The sequence below is a fragment of the Pseudopodoces humilis genome, chromosome 23 (assembly GCF_049639895.1).
Source record: "Pseudopodoces humilis isolate 2021_Gansu_Grassland_sample_001 chromosome 23, ASM4963989v1, whole genome shotgun sequence".
Classification (NCBI taxonomy): Eukaryota; Metazoa; Chordata; class Aves; order Passeriformes; family Paridae; genus Pseudopodoces; species Pseudopodoces humilis.
In genome coordinates, this window is record NC_142222.1 from 6,050,517 (window position 1) to 6,074,126 (window position 23,610).

The following is a 23,610-nucleotide window of genomic DNA, read 5'->3' on the forward strand; positions in this document are numbered from 1 at the left end:
CCCGCCCCCTTCCGGACACGCCCCGGGGCGGGGCCGGGGCGGGGCCTCCGCGCTCTGCGTTTCCCGGTAAATCGCAGCCTGGAAAAGGGGAAATTCCCTGGAATCGCGGCGCTCGGCTGGAGCACCGGGCGGTGTGAGGTGCGCCCGGCTCGCTCTCAGCCCCGGCAGATCTCGGGGTGCGCTCCCCACAGAGCCTCGCGTGTCAGAACGAGCAACCCAAACCCAGCGCTAAATCCCCAACACAGAGTGCTGCAAAGCCAGGGAGTGTTTTCTGTCATGTTTTATTTTCTGATGTTAAAGAACAGAATCCGGAGTGCTGCTCTTACAGACAGGACGGTACCGAGTTTAGGTTTCGTGTGACAGCACTGAGGCTTTAAAATTAGCAGCTGTGCCCAGAGGTTGGGTTGTAGAATTAGAAGGTGGCAAATGGGAAGGGTGGACTTGTCAACAATCCATTCAGGGTAGCTGAGAAGGCACTCACAGGGCACAGGGACTTCTGAAACAGGGAAATTCTGTTGTCACCTCTCCAGGCTAGAAGTGGGCACTGTGAGACTTTAAATTTACTATTCCAGACCATGGATAACAAACCTTTACAGAGATAACTCTACTGACTGCCCCACAGCTGTGCTTACAAAAGAGTCTCGAGCTGTGTCTAATGGGCCACGTCCTGCAGGACTTGCATTCCCTAAACTGCCACCTCCTCCAGCACAGGTGAGTTCCCCAGGAGGCTCCAAATCCTGACCCAAAATGACATGGAGCTAAAGAGGAAAGCTTTTCCATAACATTTGGGTCTTTTTTTCACACAGTGTTCAAGTAACTTTCTCCCCAGAAAGGGGAAGTGGCTTTCCCCGTGGGATGTTCTCTGTCAGTAATTTGGTTCAGAGACGTCTGTGACTGGGCACCCATAGATTTGGGTCTCCCAGGCTGAGAGCTGTTCCACAAAGCCCCGGTGTGGTCTCATGTTCATTTTGCATTTCAGAAGGTATTTCCAAGCTCTCTGTAAACAGAAGGAAAGTAAAGAAGTGTTAGGAATTGAGCAGAAAATGTCTCTTGGGCATTTTCACAAAGCAGCTACACTTCAGCCAACACAGCCTTGTATTTGCTCCCTGTGCTGGACAGCAAGAACCTGCGGAGAGGAGTTTGGTACTAAAGTGGGGACAGGCTGGAATCAGATGTGAACCTGAGAGAAACTTGTCCCCTTCATGCTCTGCTCTCCTGGATACGAGGACAGCTCAGGCTGCTTTCACTACTTAGCGTTATCCTACTCTGATGGAGCAATGCAATCCTGGATTTTCTACCCTAAAATGCTGTTCCTTCCACAGATGATGAGCAAAGCAGTGAAGCATCAGCTGTAAAGGTTATAAAGCAATGAAGGTTTTGGATTGGTGTGACCTGATGTGGCAGAGCAGTTATGACCTCACAGTTATCCCACTGTATTAATTACAGCCATCTTAATTATTTGTTAGCTCCAAGTAATCACCTAGAAACTCTGACACACACAGGGCAGATCCACCAGCATTACTCCAGCTCCATCCCTGGGCTTTCCTGTCACTGCTCATCTTCCTGCTCATAAAGGAGCTTGCCCCCTGCACTTGGAAGGTTGCTTAATTGAAATGAGACCAAAGGTCAGCAGATAGTACTCCATTGGTTTGTTTTTCTAATCTTGCTGATTGTGCAGGCTCTGAGGCTGATATTCCAGTATTTACTGCTCTGGGTCCACACTGTGGGTGTCTCTGGTTCTCCTGGACTCAATAGATCTACTCACATATTGCCCACTAACAGAATCAGGGGCTGCACATCCCAACTCTGCCTTGCTTTTGCCTTTTTGGAAGCTTTCAAAGATCTTTGCCTGGATTGGCTGGAGGATCACACAGGAATCTGTTGCACTGCTTTTGTCTGCAAGAAACAAACTTGTCTGCCAGGGTAATCCCTCAGGAGAGCTTTGCCCAGCAAACAGTGCCCTGTCAATATTTTCTCTCTTTTTTTGGCATTTAGTAAAATGCTGAGACCAACCTGTTGATGCCAACTGAGAGGAATGGCAAGGCTCAGCCTTTGACTTTTGCATTGCCATTGCAAGCACATTCTGTCATTTGATGAGTGAGTGGCTGTTATGCAGGAGCAATCACATCCCTGTTAGTGCAGGGACTGAACCCTGTCTGAGCCCTGCTGGCAGCCTCAGCTTCTAATTACCCACTGGCACACAGCCATGGAAAGAGCTCTCCTCTTACGTTGGACATGTTTGCACAAAATCAATCACCTTATCAGATGCAGACCCAGCTTCAGTGAAGTTTGGATCAATCCCTTCAAGCTCCTGAACTTTCCAAACAAGGGTGAGGTTTTTAAGGAGAGGCTGGCCAGTTGCCATGGGAACTCTCCACGTTAGGAGACACCAGGAGATGCTGCCTGTGTGTTGTATGCAAAGGGAGAAAGGCCTGGCACCAGGGGAGAGGCCACCAGGTCCTTGCACAGCCAGGCCATTCCCAGCCATCCTTCATTAATTTCTTTGGTTATTCACAGCTATGGAACAGCCTGTACTGGCCATCTGACCTGTACATCCTTCCTGGGCAAGTGTTATCCCATTGCAGATTTCTATACAGGAGTGTCTGTGGGAGGGGATTGCTTCTGGAGGAATAAAAAAGGATTTGGGAAGAAGTCAGTGCTGAAGCCAATGGTAAATGAGAGCCCTGCAAACACTGGGTTCTGAACTTCTCTAACACCATGGAATTAAGAGATAGGATTAACTGCAGTAGCTTTCACTCTTTTCCTCAAACCCAGCAGAGAAATACCACGTTCTGTATCCACAGCTTTTCTTTTCTAGCCCTTTAGTTAAGTAGGGAAAACAAAAATATCACAAGTTTTAGAGTAAGGACTCACAGATCCAAAATCACACCTAAGCCACCTCCCAAATGGTCTAAAGAAGATGCAACCTCAAATCACATAATCAGTTCCATTATCAGGTGGATATTGTGCATGAAATCACAGAGAATGTCTTGTTATAAGTGATGTGGCTTCAGAGAGAAATGAAATGCAGAGCCAGTTCCTGCAGGGACTGTGCCAGTGACATACCTGCAGGGAAAAGCGGCAGGAGTGCATCAGATAAGCCATGGTGGCTGTGCTGCTCCGGCTTATCCCCAGGCTGGAGAACACCAGCACTGCTCCCACGTCCAGCTGAGTATCTGAGTCAAGAAATGCCAATCACAAATTAGTGAGCTGGGAAATGGAGCTTCCCATGGCAGAGTGAAGCACTAATGTGGTGACAGCTGACAGGGGGGCTGCAGCCTGAGAGACAGGAGTCCTCAGGAACCCTGACAGCAGCAGATGGGCACTGCCAGCTCCCATTTCTGTAAGCATTTGCCTTTCTTAAAAATCCACATGGCCTTGAAGAGCAGCACCAATGACAATGACCAGTCAATGCTTCATTACACAGCAGTGTCACCTTCACATCAGGGATCTGAGGTCTTTCATGACCTATCAGCTGTGGTCAGCATCACAAACTCTCCCCAGACAGGTCTAAATGCATTGAAATTTTATTTTGCCTGGAAGGTTGCATATTTAATTACTAACCTTTTGGTTCTTTCTCTCCCTCTCTAGACAGAATGATGTTTTTAAAATATTAGCAACTGAACTCCAGAATTCATAGAGCAAAGACTTTTCTTTTAGTGCTGTCAAGATGTTTTGTTCTTTTTTTCCACATGCATTTTTAAAGCTCATTTCTATTGTGAGCCAGCATTTTAAAACTCATTTCTATTGTGAGATACTGGTTCTATCCTAAGATCTGGGCAGAACTGGCTTTACTCCAACATACACCTGGCATGAGGACATGCACACTCCTCTTGGAGTATTTGGAGAGCTTTAGTCTCATGTTCTGGTTTGAGTAATCTGCTCTCCACTGCCAAGTAAACAGTTCCACTATCAGATAAACAGCGGGACACTTCCACAAGTGCAGCTAATAGTCTTGTAGTCTGGTTTGGAAACAGCCACAAACCATGTGTGATGTCAGAAGGAAACTTCTGAAATACTACTGGGAAAAAGCATGAGGCACAATGAAAGGCAAGGAAATAAATGCCAGCATTCAGGTGCACCAAATCATGAAATTAATTTCAGCACTACAAAATTATATCCCCAAGTGTTGTTTCTTTGTGTGCAGTTGTCATGTCATGTCTGATATTGTACTTGGGTTAAGGTCTGTGGGGTCAGGGTGGTCTTTTGCTTCTGGCTCTGGCCAGCACAGCTCAGCAGGGCCTTGGTCCGTGGCAGGTGTTATTTGATAAGCACAATAAAAGATAACAACATGGTTGGACAGCATCAGATGGAGCTGCAGGAGCCATGTCTGCTGTGCAGCTGCAGGCACTGAGCCGCAGAGTGTGTTTTTTCTTGCCCTATCTGATGTAATCTGCTGAGGCAGGTTCATGCTGTCCAACCTGAAAGTCTTCCTGGGCACTACAGTGGGTCTGCACTGCAAATCACAAAGATGATCAATGCCTCGTGCTGAGCCCTCTAAGCACAGTAACACTCTGCTTCAAATAAAGCTCTGGTGGCTGAAGATTTGGGCCAGTGACAGTCAAAGGGCTGTTGCAAAGGAGTAAGAGGGAATCCTGTGAAGCCCTGGTAGATACCCTGCTGCAAAGCCTTTTCAGATTAGATGGAAAGCTCCCCGTTATCAGAGTGAGGTATCCTTTAAAGTGAGCAGGGACATCAGAGTCAGATGCCCTGTAAAATCCCCTCTCTGTCCATGAGGCTGGTTAGTTAATCTCCTCTCTGGTATCCGTCAGGGTGTGGGCTTGCTTACCCTCCTGCCTTCCTGTCACTCCCATCTAATACCCTACAGTGAGCAAGGGCTTGGGAATTCCAGATCAGGATCCACTCACCTATGAAATGAGAAATGGTGGGGAAGGAAGAAAAAAGATCTGCTTCAAGTGAATCTGGAACAGATACATGGAGGGATTTACCTTCTTCTGCAAACCTGGAAAAGAGCACACAGACCACATGGAGCAGAGAAGCAGCCTTGACGAGATGTGTTTGTTGGAGGTAAGGTGATAATTTCCTTTGCTGTTACACGTGTGAGTTTTTCATCATTGTCATCATTAACATGGAAAGGGATTTGTTATGGTGAGGCACAGAGATGTTTGTAACACAGAACCAGTTTAATCACTGATTTTCTATTTCAGTGGTATCAGCAGTGATGCCTTAACCTACAGAGAGAAAAATGAAAGCAGGTGAACTGAAAGCAGGTGTGCTTTCACAGACTTGTTGGCTGTTCTGTGGAGCCCCTCCAGTTCACTCCATGTGGTTTTCTATGGCAGCATCTCCTCCTTCCACAGACTCAGAGAACTCACAGGGCAAAAAATTGGTGGGGAATTTCCAAAATGTGGAAACACATCATACAGAGGGCATGGGAATATTACCCACAGTTCAGAGACATTCCTCTGGAGCCAAAAGTGTGAGAAATGTCCTGGGATGGGTAACTGGATTTGTTACTTTGGGTCACTACCTTGAGAAATGCCACTGGGTTTTCCACTGTGTGAAATTTCATTCCAGCAAGGCCTGCAGACTGAGCTGACTGGTCATGGACAGAGCAGGTATGGAAGGAAGACCAAAAATGTGTCCTATTGGTGATTTAGTTTTCACACTGATGTGTTGGTAAGATTTTGCTCTGAAAGCTATTTAGAGATACAGGTTTTTCCTGAAGAGTGGTGGTATGTGATAGACTTGAAATACCAAGGGCTTCCCAGTCCTCCTCCTACCCAATTCACCCGTGGCATGGTCAAGGGCTGCAGGACTGTGTTGCTGCTGTGCTAACTCTGGAGCAGAAATTAGAAAACTGAGCATGAAATGGCATTGGAACTTGCACAGAGGTTTCCTTGGAAGGCCACAGGCACTGAATCCTCTGCCAATAAATTCTGTGTCACCTCATTTTTTCACATCACAGTCACTGGTGAGGGTAAGCCTTGAACAGTTTAACTTACAGTGTTACAGGCTGTTCAGAGACGTTGACCAGTGCTTTGATCTTCAGATCTTTCTGAATTTGTTTGTCACTAGCCTGCTCGAAATTGCCCATATATAGCTTTGCAGGCAGTATTTCTACAGGGTATGGCTGGAAGGTGTCTAGTTCCTGCCAGAAAGAAACCACAGGCTCAGGTTAGAGAGTGTCTTTGCTCCCATTAGCTCAAGAAGTTTTTAAACAGAAGTCATGTGAAGAGCTTAACAGGCACTTAGTCAGCAGCCCATGACATATTTTAGTCTAATGATTTATTCAATCACCTGGATTTGCTGTATATCGAAGTCTTTGCTAGTTTTACTACGAATAATTAACAGCCTCACTGTTGTGGCACTACTTGAAGGAAATCCCAGCTGAACAGGAGGTGGAATTCATTCTTTCCATTGTCTGGAGGGGCTGCAGCATGACAGACTCGTTTGATGTTCTCTCTGCTTACAGTTTGCAAGGCTAAATGAAATCATCTGCCACCTGCAGAGCTGCAGGTGCCCTGGAGTGGCCCAGCACAAATCTGCAGCTGCATCCGGTGTCGGCAGCGTGGAGGCTGAGAAGGAAAACACACAAACCTCGACATCCCTAAGGAATACGTGGATACCTGGATACTGCTCCAGGAGCACAAAGGAGCAGTCTAACAATTTAAAGCTTAAATTGAGAGGCAAGGAGGTGCCTGTGTCCAGCTGAGTCTGAGGGGGAAGCTCAGCAGTGAATTTCCCTTCACAGAGCAGCACAAAGTTAATTGATTTTCTCTCCTGTGCTGTAGCATCCACAGGTTAGCACCGTGTCAAGGGCTGTTTCCTGGGAACCAGAAGGGAACAATGGGAACAAAATACACCTTGGAATGAAATGCTCTGTTGTCCAGCAACTTCTTAACATGCCCTGCCTGTCCTAAATATGCAATAAAGCGTAATTGTTTCTCATAAGCTAAATAGATTAACGTTTATAGGTGAAACCAAGCAATCAGGACACCAGTGTTTGAGGGGATGGCTGTTTTCTTCCTGGGCCTATTGAAACCAGGCACTAGCACTTGCTTTGTGACCCTTCCCCATGAAAAGACATGGATCACAGTGTTTGGTAGGAATTGTAGTCCTGTTTGAAAACATTTGCTGTGTACTATGCCAGATGTGTGAGAGAGCTGCCTGCTTCTTGTCATCATTTACTACTGTTTGTTCAGTTATCTGTACTCTCCATAGGCCAGTTTCAGGGTTATCAGGGGAACATTCCCAGCTTGTTTCCATGAACTTCCTTTCATGCAATAGAAAAGGAAAAAGTGTGGCTGTAAAAGAATCAGTGGTGAGACTCAGAGCAAGCACAGTAACTCAAATTACATTTAATTCCCGTGTCTAAAATTACTTTGATAACAGGTTTGCAACACCATCTAACCTGAATTCACCAGCCATCATCAGTTGAATATGAATGCCTTCTACCTGGAAATTAGTCTCATCTCACCTGAGGCATCCACAGTGTCTTCTCGCTCTTCAGGAAATGGTAACAAGCTGAAAAATACTTGTACCCTCCCTTCAGGAGGAGCACGGGGTGGCGGGTGAACTGCTCCAAGTTTCTGGCATGGAGGAGGGCAGTTCCTTCCCCGGCATCTGAAGAGACCAAAGAGCTGTTTGCCAGGGCAGGTTCAGTGTCTCCATCTGCCTCCCTGACAACCACAGCAAATCCCTTTTCATTCCATCTAATGTTCTGGAGAAAACTTGGTTAAAAGCTCGACTTATTCTTGTTGTTGCAGGTCAGTTACAGGGGGTGCTGCTTTTCCCCTGTCATCCTGATCTTTTATTCCTTTCCTGGTTTCTCTTCTAGCACCAGATTTCTTTTCCTCTCCCCATTTTTCTTTGGGAAAGGCTTGTAATGAGTTCCCATAATAAAGAAGTTTTATCAATTTAAATTTAATCATCTTAGTTTTATGGAGCCCCTTGTCTTTAATCTGCTTTAGGCAAACAGGGAAAAAAGGAAGTGTCTTAAATAAAATTTTCACAAATGTTTTAAACACTCTCCTCAATGTCAATGAAGTAGATTATGTGAGATGGCTGTTCCTCCTCCTCCTCTCAAGGAATCCATCCTGTTTCCCTCTAGCTGTATCTGCTTTAGAAATAGACCAGCACAATAGAAATCCAGTTCTGATTCTTCACACCTTCCCTTTACTGCCTCACCACTGAGCATTTAGCAACCTGCTTGCTTTATCCATTCCCCTTACACCTCCACTTTTTTGTCTTTAGAAAGTGATGTAAATCTTTGCTAAAACTCCTGTAGCCTTTGTAAAGCTCAAACAAACAGAAGTGGTTCTGCTCACAGCAGAACTCCTTGCCAAAGGATGTGTGAAAGCCAAACACTTCCATGGTTCAAGAAAGACTGAACAAAGAAACCATGGAAAAGTTTCCAGCGCTTCACATTTCTTGATGAACTCCATCAAATCACCACCCCCATTAAAGGCAAATCTTTTCAAATATCATGAAGTGAAAGCCTTCTGTGACCCTCAAAGAAGGAAGTACTCACTCTGGGAACATGTGGAACCTGAGCTGCTGATTTCAGTCTCTGGAGCAGCACTGCCCCCTGAAAGGCAATCGTTGGACAAGCCAAATCTCAGGGAAATGTGGCAAAAAAAAAGAACCCATTCCTCACATGCAAAAAGGAGCTTCAGAGGATCATCCACAGATGGGAAACCAGGGCTGCCAGGATGCTTTGAAATAAAACCTGGATTTTTGAAGCCTGAGAATATACACAACACAGTGAAAAACCAGGGGCAGAGCACAGTTTTTCACATAAAACTGGGAACATTTACATCTCTTCCAACAAGCCCATAAAATTTTATGAGGAATGGGAAGAATCTCTACCCAGCAGAGAGGTCTGGACTGACATGGCTCACACATACCTGTTTCTCTCTCCTCCTCCTGATAGTCAGTGCAGCCCAAAATGCCAGTGTCATGGTCATACACCACACAGAATCTGACATAGCCCAGCTCCTCGGGATTTGGGATCAGATACTCCCCTGCAGGACTCTACCAAAATCACAGAGGAATTCCATCAGGAGCACAGCTCCACTCTTCTCTAGTGGCATCAACGCTCCTGACATCTTGCAAGTTACAGCTCTCTAGCTAGGTGTTGGGTTTGGACGTGTGGGTGGACAGGACACACTGACAGCCCCGGTTAGAAGTCAGGAATGATGCAAATCACGCTGATTGCTCCACCAGCAGCAGCGGTGCAGATGCCAGCGCTGTCCTTGTGAGGCAAGGCTGCACTGAGTTCTTGTGCAATGTTTTTTCCGATGTGCCAATCCTTCGGGCTGCTGGAGCCACCACCTTTGCTTTGTGACAGAATACATCCCCCCAGTGGCAGCCGCGGGGCACGGCTGAGGCAGGGGCAGGGGCTGGGACATTTCCCGTGGCTTTCAAACCAGTTTTGGCTTCCTACTAATTGCTAAATCCAAGGATGGTTCACACAAACAGCAATTCCCTCACCAGTTCAATCCTTTGGGCTGTAATAATGTGGCTGGCATCGAATTCACGTTGAGAACGGGCATCTGAAAAAAAACCCAAAACAACCAAGACAAAGCAATTGGCTTTTAAAGGTGGAATCCTCTTTGTATTTTGCCAGTGGGAATTCAGGCACTGGCATCACTCAGAGATTTAGAGATGTGGCACCTGGGGATATGATTTAGGGGCGGTTATAGGGTTGCAGGGTCGGCTGTTGGACTGGATGAACTTGAAGGTCTTTTCCAACCTTGATGACTCTGTGATTTGTTTTTCAGAAAACAAATGTTGAGGCCTTCTGGTGTGGGCATAATAAACTCCAGGGTCGATGTGAGTCTGTGTGTAACACCAAGTGACAACCAGCAGTGTTAGTCCTGACCCAAGTGTGCTCCTGCAGCATTACCCAGCATCAATCCTGTGCTCTGACCTGCCCAGCAGCTCTGCCTCTGCTGCTCCAGAGCTGGGGAGGGGGCACTGGAAAGACCCCAACCCACTCCCAAACTGGTTAAGTCGCTCACCAAAGCATTCAATAACGCTGCAATATCAGGCACCCTTCTGGGAGTATTGACACTATGCAAAATGGAAGTGGTTATCAGGAATCTTTGTGTAATGGTTGAGAAATCTAGTCCAGTTCTAACACCTCTGGGAGCAGCAGGGGAGAGTGTGTATCCATGGGACTGATAAGAGCAGGGAGAGCCGAGAATGAGGAAAGCCAAGGCAGCACCAAGTCATGGCACCTGAAATGGGATGGGAGGAAGGTCCCAGGTGCCAGGCCCCAGAAATGACAAGAAATGATGGGTGTGTTTTCCTCACGAGCCCCATTGGCTCAGGATATCTGCCCGGGCTGAGCACAGAGCCTGGCTGCCGGCAGGGGCAGGGACTGCAGGCAGGGACAAGCAGGGGCAGAAGAAACAGGCGGAGGAGCAGCAGACAGAGCAAAGATTGGTAGAGGCAGGGAGGGGCATGCACAGGCAGGGACAGGGACCGGCCTGTGCCGCGGCCTCACCCAGCAGGCACAGGTAGTTGGGCTCCGTCAGCCGCGATCTCCACCGGTACTGGTTGATGATATTGTAGAGGTGTCGGGGCTCGCAGAACATCACCCCCGCCATCGCCCATCCGCCCGGCTGTCGCCGACTATCGCGACACCACGCACGCCCCCGCCCGGCCGCAGGCAGCGACGCCCGCCGGTCTCCAAGGATACCTCAGGCGGGATCTCGCGAGACTTTCCCCCCCTCCCTTCCCGCCGCGAACGGCGGTCTCGCGAGAGCGGCGGGCGGGGCCGCGCAGGCGCCGCGCACGCCCCTGGAGGTCGTTGGAGTCACCGGTGCCGCCGCAGCCGCCGCTCGCGCCCCGCCGTGCCCGCCATGCTGTCCCGCCTCAGCACCGCCACCGCCCTGCGCCGCGGCATCGCCACCTCCGCACAGGTACACCGCCCGCGCACCGACACCGCTCCCGCGCCTCGGCGTGCAGCCCAGCGCGTCCTCCTCCGTTCTAGGGCTGCTGCGGAGCTCGGGGGGAAGCCGGGGAGGAGCCCCGGTGCTGCTCAGTGAGGGGGCTGTGGAGCACAGGCTCTGCCCGGTGAAGGGGTGCAGGGTGGGGATGCAGTCGTGGTTGTTCTCCATTCTGGGCCTGCAGGGCCGCGGTTGGACATGGCTCCCCTTCCGGGGCTGCGGTGGAACGCAGGCCCTCGATGAGGCGGTGCGAGGCCGGGAAAGCAGCCCCGGTGCTCCTCGGTGAGGGACTGCGGGGCTCGAGTGCTGCCCAGACCCCTCCTCGGTGAGGGACTGCGGGGCTCGAGTGCTGCCCAGACCCCTCCTCGGTGAGGGACTGCGGGGCTCGAGTGCTGCCCAGACCCCTCCTCGGTGAGGGACTGCGGGGCTCGAGTGCTGCCCAGACCTCTCATTGGAGTGGGGATGCGGGGAGCCCGGGGCCTCTATGAGGGGACTGGAGCCCAGGAACTCCCCAGTGAGGGGCTGCAGGGCTCGGGTGTAGCTTGGAACTCCTCGGAGAGGGGCTGGGAGCATGTGCCGGTGCCCCAGGGCAGGCAGAGGTTGCGGAGCGTGGCTCGGGGGCTGTGCCCTGTGACAGCACCGTGCTGGGGCTGTGGCATTGCGGGTCTCTGCCCAGCAGCTCCCGCCCTGCTCCAGCCAGGCTGCGAGTGTGATAATCCTGTACGAATTCTGTCTCTCTGATGATTTGCAGAGGGTGATGCGTTTCCTGCTTCCTCCTTCTAGTGCAGAAATGCCTCTGTGTTCAGAAGGCGCTAAGAACTAAAGCTGGTGGTTGGGGTTTAGCAGTAATCCTTCATGTGCCAAAATCCACTATGCTGGCTCCAAACCACTGCTGCTGTGGCTGCACGGTTAGAGACCAACCTCTATCCAATGTTAATAGTCCCGGTGGGATGTAAAAGATAATTATTGCAGCTAGAAAGATGTGCTGTACAGGAGAGCCTTGTCTAAGTCTTTTAATGAAAACTCTATTTTTTAGGAGTGAGGTTTTGACCCCACGGTATCAGCTCAGTCACAAATGGGGCTCAGCAGTGACTCATGCCAGACTTTGCTTCCTCTTAAACAGTTTTTTGCAAAATTATATTTGTTGCAATAGCAGAAACACTGGGCTGAGGTTAGCCTAGTCCAGTTCTTGGGTAGATTTTTTCCCGTCATAGTACAGTAATTAAGCTGTTAATGAAGGGACGTGGAGCTATTATGGCTTTTATCTGGTAAGATTGTGATAAAGAATGGCTTTCTCTGCAGTAATTGCTTGTTACATCTCCACAGGAGTTTTCCATCGCTTTGGCAGTATTGCACTTTAAGGTTGTTCTGGCCCCTGGAAGGAGCTTTCCTCTTGTGGAGCAACACTTTGCAAAAAGGCATTTGTGAGAGAAATTACACCCTGCCAGTCAGTACCTGAGTGAGGATAAAAGTGGTTCACAGGGCAGCCAAGCAGAGCTGGATTTTATTTGATTCTCAACCACATGATCAAAGCTGGAAATTGTAGTCACTTAATGTTCTCAGTCCTCAATCTTGAGGCATCTCTGGGTGCTATTTTGGATTTATATCAGCTGTAAACATTTTCTTCACCTATATGCAGTGGTTATTACATTTCTTACAGTCCATTAAATGTATTGATTTGCCAAATGGAAGGCATGTTTTTTTTTGATACTGACAACATAAACTAGAAAATCTACCAGATTTACCCTAAATCAGGCCTGGGCCCACAGGGTGGCAGGTATTAGTCTCAGGCAGACATTTCCACTGGAAGAAGGGTGATCCTTTGGGTTCTTTTGCCCTAGCCTTGCTTCCTTTTTGGGCTTCAGATCCCAGGTTACAATTTCTTCCAACTTTTCCTACCAATAAACCTGAAGGATCTCTGGGAGGCTGCTGTGAGGGTCGTTTTCTGTAGGCTTAGACTATCAAGTTTGCATAGCGCTTGGTAAAAAAAATTGGAAAACAGAACTAAAAGTAAAGAAAGAGTGGTGAAATTCCCAAGGTCACTGCTGGGGGTGTAGCTGCCAGAACAGCTCTACAACATGTTTGTTGTCTCTTTTGCACAGAACAATGCCAAGGTGGCAGTGCTGGGGGCCTCGGGGGGCATCGGGCAGCCCCTGTCCCTGCTGCTGAAGAACAGCCCTCTGGTGAGCAAGCTCAGCCTCTACGACATCGCTCACACTCCAGGCGTGGCAGCTGACCTCAGCCACATCGAGACCAGAGCCAGTGTCAAAGGTATCCTGGGAATGGTCTGAGTTCCAAAGGGATCCTCCCAGAGGGGTGGCTCTGACCCCAAATGCCCATTGCTTGTGAGGGGAAATCTCCACCCACTGATCCTGAAACCCAGTATCAATTTAAGTAGCTTTTTCCTCAAACAGTGAATGATTAATTAAGGTTTAGCTGATTAGATTGACGTGCATGGAGATGAAAATGTGCTGTGGTTGCACTTTTGAAGGAAAATTTGTGATATCTGGCAGGAAACATTCAGTGAAATGATGTCAGAGTGTTGAATTTAAAAGTTTGACTAGAAATAGGTCTAACACTCTCTGAGTGTCTGCATGAATTCCATGTGCTTCTTTTCTCTTAGATTATAATGAAATCAAAACCTAATCTTTTATCTGAAGATCACCAAAAGGTGACATTTTACATGAATATGCCAGTCTGCAGTTCTTTGGGGGCCTCTAGTGCCAAGGCTTTTGGAGAGTAAATTCACATAGCAGGAGGAGCTGGGAGTTTGGAAAACAGGTGAATGTGAGATTCTCACCACTCTCATTCTGTGAGTTTTGAAACAGGGATAAAACATCAGATGGGATCCAGCTATAATTGTGTTTCTTTGCTTTTCAGCATTAAGTCTAAATTGAAGGTTAAATTTAAAAAAAGGACTTGGATGCCTCTGGGCATGATTTTGTACTTCAAAGTGTCAGCTATTTAATAACTGTCAAAAACATAATGCCTGAATGTCTTTCATTTCAGGCTTCATGGGACCTGAGCAGTTGCCAGAATGTCTGAAGGGCTGTGATGTTGTTGTTATTCCAGCAGGAGTCCCAAGAAAACCAGGTAGGTTCTTTTTGTTGTAAAGCCCCAGGGCTGCTTTGAAGTGGATCTCTGCAGTTCTGCTGCTCAGACAGAACTGTGTCAGTTGGGGTGTAAGTGGTCTGTTAATACCCCTGCCCCTGAACTCCTTTTGGAATCATGCAGCTCATTCATAGACTGTCCCTTGTGAAATGGGCTAAATTGATTTCTGGAGTTCCTACTTGAGGCTGAGCTGCAAAGACTTCTCATACAAGTGATCCTAAATGTGCCTTAGTGTTTCCTGTCCCAGAGCAATGCTCAAGGAATAAAAACTGTTTCTTTCTTTAATTCCTCAGCAGAAGAGAAATAATTCATTTTGTTATGCATCAGTTGTACAGCAGCTTCTTGGGGCACCTCTGAATAAATGCAGTTAAGCCTTCCTAGAATGTTTATGACCTGTTCCATTTCCACTCTGTTTTCAAGTATCCTATTAGGAGCTTAACAAAATGCTGGACTTTAATGCCTAACTCTTCCTAAATCTTCATTTTTCATGGTTAAAGTAGTTGCTGCAAGAGAAATGGGGGGTGGCACTTACACAGCCAGCAATATTTTGCACCCAGCAGTTGGCATTTAAACTGTAGTTGTAGAAATGACTTAAAAGAGGGAGGAGAATTCCTCTTGGGAGCAGCTGTGCTGCTCTGACCCCACTGGTGTGGTTTGTGTGATCACAGTGTACTTCAGCAGCCTCAGTGAAGTGGGTTCTGAGAATGGACAGTTGGGCTGGTTGCTCCTGGAAAGGGCTGATCTCTTTATTAGTGAGAGGAGTTACCTTTTGAGCCAGTTCATTACTGCAGCTGGAGAATTTATTCTTGATTTGTGGAACCAGAAGCTGATGTGTGTCTGTCCACAACAGAATATTTGGTTTTGATTGGATTTCCTGCCCATGCTGGTAACTGTGGGTGAATTAAAATCCTGCCCTGGCTGTGTTTTAGGTATGACCCGTGATGACCTGTTCAACACCAATGCCAGCATTGTTGCCTCTTTGACATCTGCCTGTGCAAAGCACTGTCCAGAAGCCATGATCTGTATTATTTCTAACCCAGTAAGTGTTTTCTGGAGACCTTGAAATGTAGAGGAAAAAAACCCCAGAATTCAGACTGAGAATACTGGAGTAATCCAAATTCTTACTAATTTTGACTAGTATCTTTAAATTCTGCAGTGTATTTGCAGAAAAGTCTGATTCTACTAACCCATTTTTCTTGGCTATATTTAATTCAGAGAAAACTTGAATGTAAAAGTGCTTAATGTCTTCCAAGTCTGTGTGACTGGTTATAATGCAAGCTGGTGTATTAGCTGGGATAAAAGCCTTAGCTCACTAAGGGAGGAGCCTTTGTAATGGGAATGAAAAAATTCATTGTCTTAATGGTTATTTAAAATTAATGATTTTTATTCTAGCCTGACTGTAAATTGCTCTTCAATTTAGGCATTAAAGTAATTGGCTACAGTTGATTCCAAATTAGAGGTGTAATTCCATGGTTGTTAATTTGCCTGTTAAGTTCATGCATTGGCTTCGTTATTAAACTGCTTTTAATCAGTGCTTGCCTCTTCTTGCTTGTAGGTAAATTCAACCGTCCCAATAGCTTCAGAAGTCTTCAAGAAGCACGGTGTGTATAATCCCAACAAAATCTTTGGTGTTACGACACTGGACATCGTCAGAGCGAATACTTTTGTGGCTGAACTAAAGGCAGGTCATGGTTAACATACAGGGGGAGGGATACTGCCTGCTTTGATCATCAGATCTATAAAGAAGCACTTCCAAAATCACTGCAGAGAGCCAAAGGAGCTCGGATTTCTGTGCAGCTAGAGGCAAAGGCAATGATTCCATGTCTCCCTTATTTAGAGGAGCGTGAAGATAAGGTTCCTTGCAAAATGTGGTTCAAGAGACTTTGACCTTTCCTTTTCATAGCTGTCCCCTGCTAGTGTTGGCCTTAATTCCCTTGGCATTCCCAACCCTGCCACGCAACCAGAGGAGAGGGTTGAGTTGTGGTGTGTGTTTGCAAGTCAAACTCTGTGCTGTGTGTCACAGGATACTCTGCAAAGTATCAAGAGCTGTAACAGGTTACTGCTCTGAATAGCCCTGGTGGTGTTTATGTTGTGCTGCTCTTTCTCCAGCCCTGCAGTAATAATATCCTGTAACTGTATGAAGTGATCTGGGTAACCCAGAGTTCCGCTCCGTAGATGTGGCTTTGTCCCTGGAATGCAGCTGCCTCTGGAACTCCTGCCCTGTGTGATATCCAGGGCAGAGAGTGAAGTGTGGTGTTTCCACTTGCTTTTCTTGCCTGTGTGCTTCAGAAGCTGGAAAGTTTCATGTTTCCTTTAGGGCTTGGATCCAGCTCGAGTAACTGTTCCGGTTATTGGTGGCCATGCTGGGAAGACCATCATCCCTCTGATCTCTCAGGTGAGTCCAGGTGACAGCTGTGTGTGGTAGCACACTCACCAGCATGTTAGGGTTGATGTAAAGTGCCTTTGTGATGGCAGGTAACGTGCTAGGATAGAGCACAGTCTCCCCTGCTCCCATGTCTGCTTTCCTTCTGGGATGGGGTGTAGGATGAGGTGGAAGGCAACAATCTAAATCTGAACCCTCTGGGCAGTATAAATAGTTCCAGCTTTCCTCTAAAGGAGTTTGGCATAAGAACTGAGGGGTAATGTGGCGGTTTAGGTGTCCTGGCACTGTTTGTGACAGGTATCAAATGACAGGAGTACCTGGCTTCAGGAGAAAAATTGAATTGATTTTGCTGTGGTGAACTGGAAACCCCACTTGAACCTCCAGCATTGAAAGGCACAGCTCAGGCTGTACAGGGAGGCCTGTCCAGCCATGATTGGTAGTCTGGCCCTTCAGACATCTCAGCCAGATTGAAATGCAGTTCTGAAGCAGGTGCAGTCTCATGGGGAGATGCTGGGATGTGGCCAAGGAGCAATCTGTAACAAAGGGAGAGAAGCTGTGCTCTAAGTGGGGAATAAAGTATCCTTTACAGAAGGATTTTCTTGGGAGTAAGAGGGCTTTGGAGCAGCTGAAAGCTGAGAGGTGCTTTAGTTAAACAGCCCATTGGGACAGACACAACTGTGCTTAAGCTATTGGTGTAGCTGAATCTGAAGGTTCAGTGAATTCCTAAATACTGCTGGGAAACTGGATCTTTCATAAGGCTTGACTTCCATAATGCCACAGTGACCCAAATATTTTCAAGATGACTTTCTGAAATTCCTAATGCTTGGAGGGTGTCTGTAGTGCACAGGACTAGGCAGTAGTGAGGAACCATGGCAAGCCCTGGTTTGGCTGTGAAGCTGTGTCTCTGAGGAAGCTGGGTGAGGCTGAGTTCCTGTTCCAAGGCCATGCAGTAACCCCAGCTTTGCTGACTTTTGCAGTTGGTCACACAAGCTGTGAGCTGGGGAAACACATTTTGCCCGGTTGAGAAATGCTGGTAAAAACTGGAGTGGAGAAAAAGTCTTGTGTGCTTTATGCTGAATCTGGAGGGCTTCTGCTATTGATTAAAAACTGATTTTTTCCCATCCAGTGCACACCAAAAGTTGAGTTTCCTCAGGATCAGCTGGAGAAGCTTACAGCAAGAATCCAAGAAGCTGGGACTGAAGTTGTCCAAGCTAAAGCAGGAGCAGGTGGGTTCTTGAATAAAGCTTCCAAGTAGTTCTTGTTGAATGTCTGTAGGGCTGCAGTCCTCTGCAGTTTAATCTTATTTACAGGTTATGAACTGCTGGTTGCCAGTCTCACTGCTCTGCTATGTCAGCTTCTGCCTGGGCTGTGCTACTAGAAGCAGCTCAGTGTGTAAGACTAAATATAAACTGATCCCATACCACCTATGTCTTTAAAAGAATTTTCTCTGTCAAATTAAGCTTTTACAAATCTGGTCAATTCTAGATCCATGTAGCTGGCCAAAAGCTGCTGCTTTATCCACCTTGCTGTGAGCTTGAGGTCAATAACGCTGCATTATTCTTGTTTTGTAAACACACCAGTATGGAAACTTTTGATGCTAAAGGAAGTATCAAATTTCAGTGTGATCTGTTCTGAAAGTGGTTTAACTCTTCCAGGATCTGCCACCTTGTCTATGGCCTATGCTGGTGCTCGATTTGCATTCTCCCTGCTGGATGCCATGAGTGGAAAGCAGGGGGTTGTTGAATGTGCCTTTGTTCGATCTGACGTGACAGAGGTCCCGTACTTCTCTACACCTCTACAGCTGGGGGTATGTACTAAACACCATGAGCCTTATAAACAGCAGCTACTGGTTGTGTCCTGGGTTTTACTCTGTGGTTTCAGTTCAGCTGAAACCTGCTGGACCTAACAGCTGAGTGTGCCTTTAAGAGTCTGCAGTGTTTAGGTATGGTGTTGGGCACATAGCTCAGCTTGATAAGGATGCTGCTGCTTTTATCTGCTTGTAGACTGCAGGTCACTGAGTAGCCAGAGGTTCAGACTTGGCTTAAGAGGTCACACTTGCCTCAAGTCAGGCCTGTTTACTCTGGGCTTTCATATGATTAACCAGAGTCAGCAATCCTGTCTCAGCTTGATCTGCTGCAAGCAAATCCTCAGAAACTGAGGCACAGCATGGATTAGGATTAATAGCTTGCTTTCAGGACCTCTGCTGAACTCTGAAAGAAGTGTTCCTTTTGTCACCAATACCCTGGGGGAGTGATAGAAAACAATGATGCTGCAGCCCTGTTGTAGCTGCTGGGATGCAAAGAGTGGTGTTTGCTGTCTTAGGGGCAGACTGGTGAGGGGATGGAAGGAATGTAGACAGTTTAGACAGTTTGAAAACCTGGGACTGTCACTCTGAGGCAGTTTGAGATGGCAAGCAAAGGACATACACCAGAGGAGATTCTCTTGGCAGATGCTGGGTGTGGAGTTAGGAGGGATCAGTTGGTGTCAGTCTCCTCTTGAAGGAGCTGGTGGGTTGGCTTCTGGTTTCACACATGTGAATGGTGAATGAGAAGTTTGTGAGGGCTGTAGAAGTTGCCACAGACAGTAAGAAGCTTCTGAGGCTTTCCAGGAAGCACAGGGTTGGCAGACTGGAGATGACACAGGTGCCAGGCTGGGTCTCTCTCTCTCAACTGGATAATACTTAGAGCTGTTAAGCTATTCTTTAGGTCATTCAATGAATGGCTAATCTCTAAATCCTCTTTCCCTCAGAAAAAAGGACTTGAGAAGAACCTGGGCCTTGGCAAGCTCTCCCCCTTTGAAGAGAAGATGGTTGCTGCGGCCCTTTCTGAGCTGAAGGCTTCTATTAAGAAAGGAGAGGAATTTGCAAAGAACTTCAAGTGAAGACTTGACGATGGGGAGGAATTAACTTCCTTAATTTATTAAGGCATCATGTCACTTTATGACTTCTGGTTCAAAGCTCATGCTTTGATTGAAGTCTGTCTATTAGCTTGATGCTTGTTGCCAGTGCAGAATCTAATCATCAATAAAACAGTCTCATTTTTTCAGTGTACCATGTGGAGTTGTCCTGATGTCCTTGTCCTTTGAAAGGTGGAGGCTGTAGGTCTCTGAGAGGGGATTGGTTTCATCAGGGATGAAATAGCCTTGGAGAGGGGGTGAACTGATTACTCCAACTCTGCTGCTGCCTGGGTTTGGGCTCCTTGTTCAGCACAGCCACTGGGAACCAGATGTGACCAGATCAAGATGGGTGTAGGGGCTGCACAAGGGATAACTGAGTGAAATATGATCCAAAAGGCATTTTTTCAGTAGATGATATTACCTTGTATTACCTTAATCTCTTATGTAATTTGATTTTAAAGGAGTTAGCGAAAGAGCACAGCGTTTGAAACGTCAGTCCTGCACTAAGACAATAATTAAACTGCTGAGAGCAACTTCTTTCTAGTTAGGAACAAAAGCCTTGATTTAGCATCTCCATAAATTTCTCTTACATTCATCTTCTTATGAATATAAAAATAAATGTCTGCGAGGAGATGGTGATGACGAGTTCTGTTGCTGACTTCTTTGAAGGTAAGCTTTAATGAAGGAAGCTATTAATTCACTCTTCCTCCGTGCTGCTTACGCTGTTGCTTTGAATTGCTTTCATCCGTGTAGGTTGAATTCTTAAGTTGAACAGACTTTATTTTGATGAGTGAAAGAAAAGCCAAAGCCCAGCACCTCTGGAGGAACTGAGGTGAATGTTGGTTTGAGCCAGAGATCGTGGGGTAGTTGCTTACAATAAAGATACCTAAAAATCACAGATGCTCTTTGGTCACTGCTTTTTATCTTCCTCCCACATGTATTTTTTATTTTTCCTTGAGCTCTCTTGGGTTTTATTTTTTTGATTTTAATTAGTGCATCATTCTGAACTGGATCACACAGCTGTGACTGTTGTAGATACATGGAGAATAAAGTGCCTGGTTCTCTTCCTGCCCTGTGGAAGATGTGGGCAAGGAGGACAGCAAGCACAGTCCTTGTCACTCCTCTGCAGAAATTCAGCTTGTTAAAAGCTTGGTTTCTGTACAGGAATAGTAATGAAATAGAAGCGTTGGCAGTCATTACTCAGCAGGCTTGGAACAAAGTAATTATTAGGTGGTATTAATAGAATTAAAGATGGTGTTGGAGGGGGCAGGGGAGGATGTTGGAACTGGAGGACACTGAGGAGGAGTGACAGGCCAGACCTGTGAATGTGGCAGAGAGTGTTCCAAACAGTAAATGGGAAAGCAAGTGGCAAAACAGCTCTAACTGGGTGTAGGGGTCTTGCAGGCCTGTCAGCAATTTCAAACCTGAAATAGGCAGCACAGGGTGTTGAAAATGGTGTGTGTCCAGTCTGGGTGCCCGGGTGGTCCAGGGGCACTGCTCCATGAGGCTGCAGGGAAAGCCTTGCCTTGCAGCCAGCAGGACAGGAACACACATTTGTTCCAGTCCTGCTATTTTTAATACAGCAGATAGAGCAGATTTCTGAGCGTTGGAGACTTTTTAGAACTTGAGGTTCATCGTGTGGCTTAGGTTATTCAATCTTTTCTTGTGTCAGCAGTCCAAAGCCAGCAAAATCTGGGGAATTGCATGGACAAGCAGAAAGCTTTGCTTGTACCAGTAGAGACCCGGGGACAGCATGGGCAAGTGGAGCTGAGGTAGAAGAGGATTATGTCTCAGCACCTGCCGAGTTTTAGGTTCTCCAGGGTCTCCTTCAAATCTCCTGCATGTTAACAAAGTCCCCGCACTGTCTGGGTTTTGGGGTTGTTTCTTCTCCCCAATCCCATGCTATTCCCTGTGCTGGAAATCTGCTCCATTTTGGGAAAGGAGATGAGACACCCTTCTTGTGGCTTCCTGCAGTGAAGGAAGGCCAGAAGGACACTGATTAAAGGTGAGAAATGGACTTGTGTCAATGTTCCCTGCTCAGTCACTGTGCTGTCCCTGTGGCTGAGCAGTGCTGTGGTGGGTAACAATCCTTCTGAAGACTGGAGATGGCTTGTAAAGGTGTGGGACATCCCACCCCTTCTCTCTGAGCAGATTCCCTGGAGGAGGAAAGGATCTGGGGCATATTCCTCCCTGGGAGGAGCAGGACTCAGCAGGGTGTACCCAGATAAGCCAACACTGTCCTGGAAGCTGTTTCCTGCTGCTGTGGCTCTGAGACACAAGACCTTCATCCTCTCTCCTCTAAGTTCTGCAGTGGGGCTGCCCTGCTGGGTCACAGCACTCACTCCAGTGCTGGCAGCCTTTGTGTTAACCTCCTGTGGAGGGGAGTGACCAGGTCTGGAGGAGGTGAAAAACCCGCCCTGTGCAGATCTCTCGGGTTTCACCCTTTTTACTGAGCAGACTTCTGTCTCCATGGTCTCTAAGCACCTCTTCCCTTGCAGCACCATTTCTGCACAAGGAGCTGCCACCTCCTTGGGCAGCCCAGCCCCACACCAGAGCACAGATGTCAAGATACAGAGGAGATGTGTGTGGAGAGTAATAAATAAAGATTCTCCAGATGGCCATATGTCAGGTCACTGGAGCCCACCTGCTGCTCCTGTGCTGCTGCAGCCGCTTGTTAAATGCAGGAAAGGATAGAACAAGGAGAAAAGCAAATGCTGAATGGTGTAACTCAGGCCTCATCCTGGTCATCGTTGTCCTTGGGGGGCTTCAGGTGGGATGAGCACAGAAGCAGGCTGGCAGACTTGTCCATTATTCCTGGGAAATCTGTTTTCCCCTCCTGGCTCAGTGCTTTGGTGTGGGGGTACAGACCCCGAGCCCCAGCTCACCCTGGGGAGCTCTGGGTGCTGAGAGCCAGCAGCAGCCACTTTCCTTGGGGTAAGGCTGGGTACAGCTGCAGCAGGCATGGCTGAGCCTGAGGACAATCCATGGCATTTCAGTGATATTTAGGAGAAGCAGAAGAAACAACAATAGTTTAGTGCAGCCTCTGCCTTGCCAAAGTTGGCTGCCTTCCCAGCTCCAGCAAAAGAGCAAATCTGGAGGGGCTGGAGGTACTTCAGAAAGGTGCTGGGTAACTGTTTCCCTCTCTCACAAGCCCACCTCCAAAATTCACACTCTCCAGTGATTTCTCCCTACAAAAGTGCCAGGACAGAGACATTTCTGCCCTTCCCCTCCCCAGCATGTGCACCACCACCCCTGGGGTACCCTGCGCTCAGCCTCACTTTACTGGGGCTGGCAGTTCAGAGCAGCACCACATCCTCTGCCCAAGAATGGAGAAAGGAGAGGTGAAACACACCCCGAGGTTGGCTGGGTGTAGCTGGGGGCACAGGCAGATCTCCTCCACAGCCAGCTCAGTTTTCCCCTTTCCTTGAGGTGCAAGGGCAAAAGGTTTTAATGTGAGCAGGAGCATCACAAACCATTTGAGCTGTGGATCTGGCTTTGCACAGGCCTCTCCCCCTCCCCTGGCTCTCCTGCCTGGCCACAGGCAGTGTGAAATCACCACCTTTGCATTCCCTGCCCTTGATTCACTGAAATGCCTGAGAGCTCCCACTTCCCTTCTGGGTGCCTCAAAGTAGAGCTGGAGAGCGGTGCCAAGGCAGGAGCGTTTGTTTGCATTTACAGGGAAACCTGTTAATAAAGGAGACCAAAGGGATTGCTCTTTTCCTGGCTGTGGGAGCAGATGGCTGGATAACACAGTGCAATTAATATGCAGGGAGTCCTGCCGGGGCAGGGATTTGATTGCCTGTTAGGAGAGGTTAGCATGCTCAAGCTGAGCTCTGCCACCACACCGCCTGTCCCTGGCACCTGCTGCCTGCAGGGGCTCTGTGGTGACACTGGGACAGACTGGATGGGGTCACAGATGAGACTGTGGGCACTGGATATAGGGGAGGATGCAGCTGGAGACTCTGGGACAGTGGCAGGTCCTGCATCCTGGGTGATGCTTTGGGAGGGTTTGCCCTTTGGGTTTGTAAAAGAAAAGGATGACTCTGGCCATGAATGACTTGCTCAGAGGTACTTCCAGGCTTGAAGGGCAATGCTGGATTGTTCTTTCCTCCTGGACGGAGCTCCTGGGTGAGCCAAGGGAAGTGGGCACAGGAGGTGGGCACAGGAGGTGGGCACAGGAGGTGGGCACAGGAGGTGGGCATCTCTTGCTGCAGCACAGCGCAGGTACAGAACATTTCCCAGGGCTTCAAAGAGTGACCTGATAAATCCACAGGGGAGAAAAAGCCCTGCCAAGGGCTAGGA

General features: G+C 47.8%; 2 protein-coding genes across 5 annotated transcripts; one reads left to right on the forward strand and one right to left on the reverse strand.

The window, feature by feature from the left end:
* Window positions 1–345: 345 nt before the first annotated feature.
* On the reverse strand, window positions 346–10,640 carry STYXL1 (serine/threonine/tyrosine interacting like 1). Of its 4 annotated transcripts, none has more exons than XM_005525839.3 (9): window positions 10,475–10,640; window positions 9,457–9,518; window positions 8,871–8,997; window positions 8,495–8,551; window positions 7,442–7,587; window positions 5,967–6,112; window positions 4,869–4,963; window positions 3,067–3,176; window positions 346–997 (listed from the first exon to the last, which is right to left on the reverse strand). In XM_005525839.3, exons 1-9 carry the CDS (start codon window positions 10,575–10,577, stop codon window positions 866–868), a joined length of 978 nt encoding a protein of 325 aa, XP_005525896.2. In that variant the 5' UTR covers window positions 10,578–10,640; the 3' UTR covers window positions 346–865. The 4 variants fall into 4 exon arrangements, with proteins under 4 accessions (XP_005525896.2, XP_087922358.1, XP_087922359.1 ...); XM_088066232.1 differs by having other exon boundaries at window positions 8,495–8,517; window positions 8,861–8,997; XM_088066233.1 differs by lacking the exon at window positions 8,495–8,551.
* A 93-nt stretch (window positions 10,641–10,733) lies between these two features.
* MDH2 (malate dehydrogenase 2) lies at window positions 10,734–19,462 on the forward strand. Its single transcript, XM_005525840.3, has 9 exons — window positions 10,734–10,892; window positions 13,022–13,190; window positions 13,929–14,012; window positions 14,960–15,069; window positions 15,586–15,711; window positions 16,348–16,425; window positions 17,540–17,639; window positions 18,069–18,220; window positions 19,162–19,462. The coding sequence occupies exons 1-9, from the start codon at window positions 10,833–10,835 to the stop codon at window positions 19,291–19,293; spliced, it is 1,011 nt and encodes a 336-aa protein (XP_005525897.1). The 5' UTR covers window positions 10,734–10,832; the 3' UTR covers window positions 19,294–19,462.
* The last annotated feature ends 4,148 nt before the right edge of the window (window positions 19,463–23,610 follow it).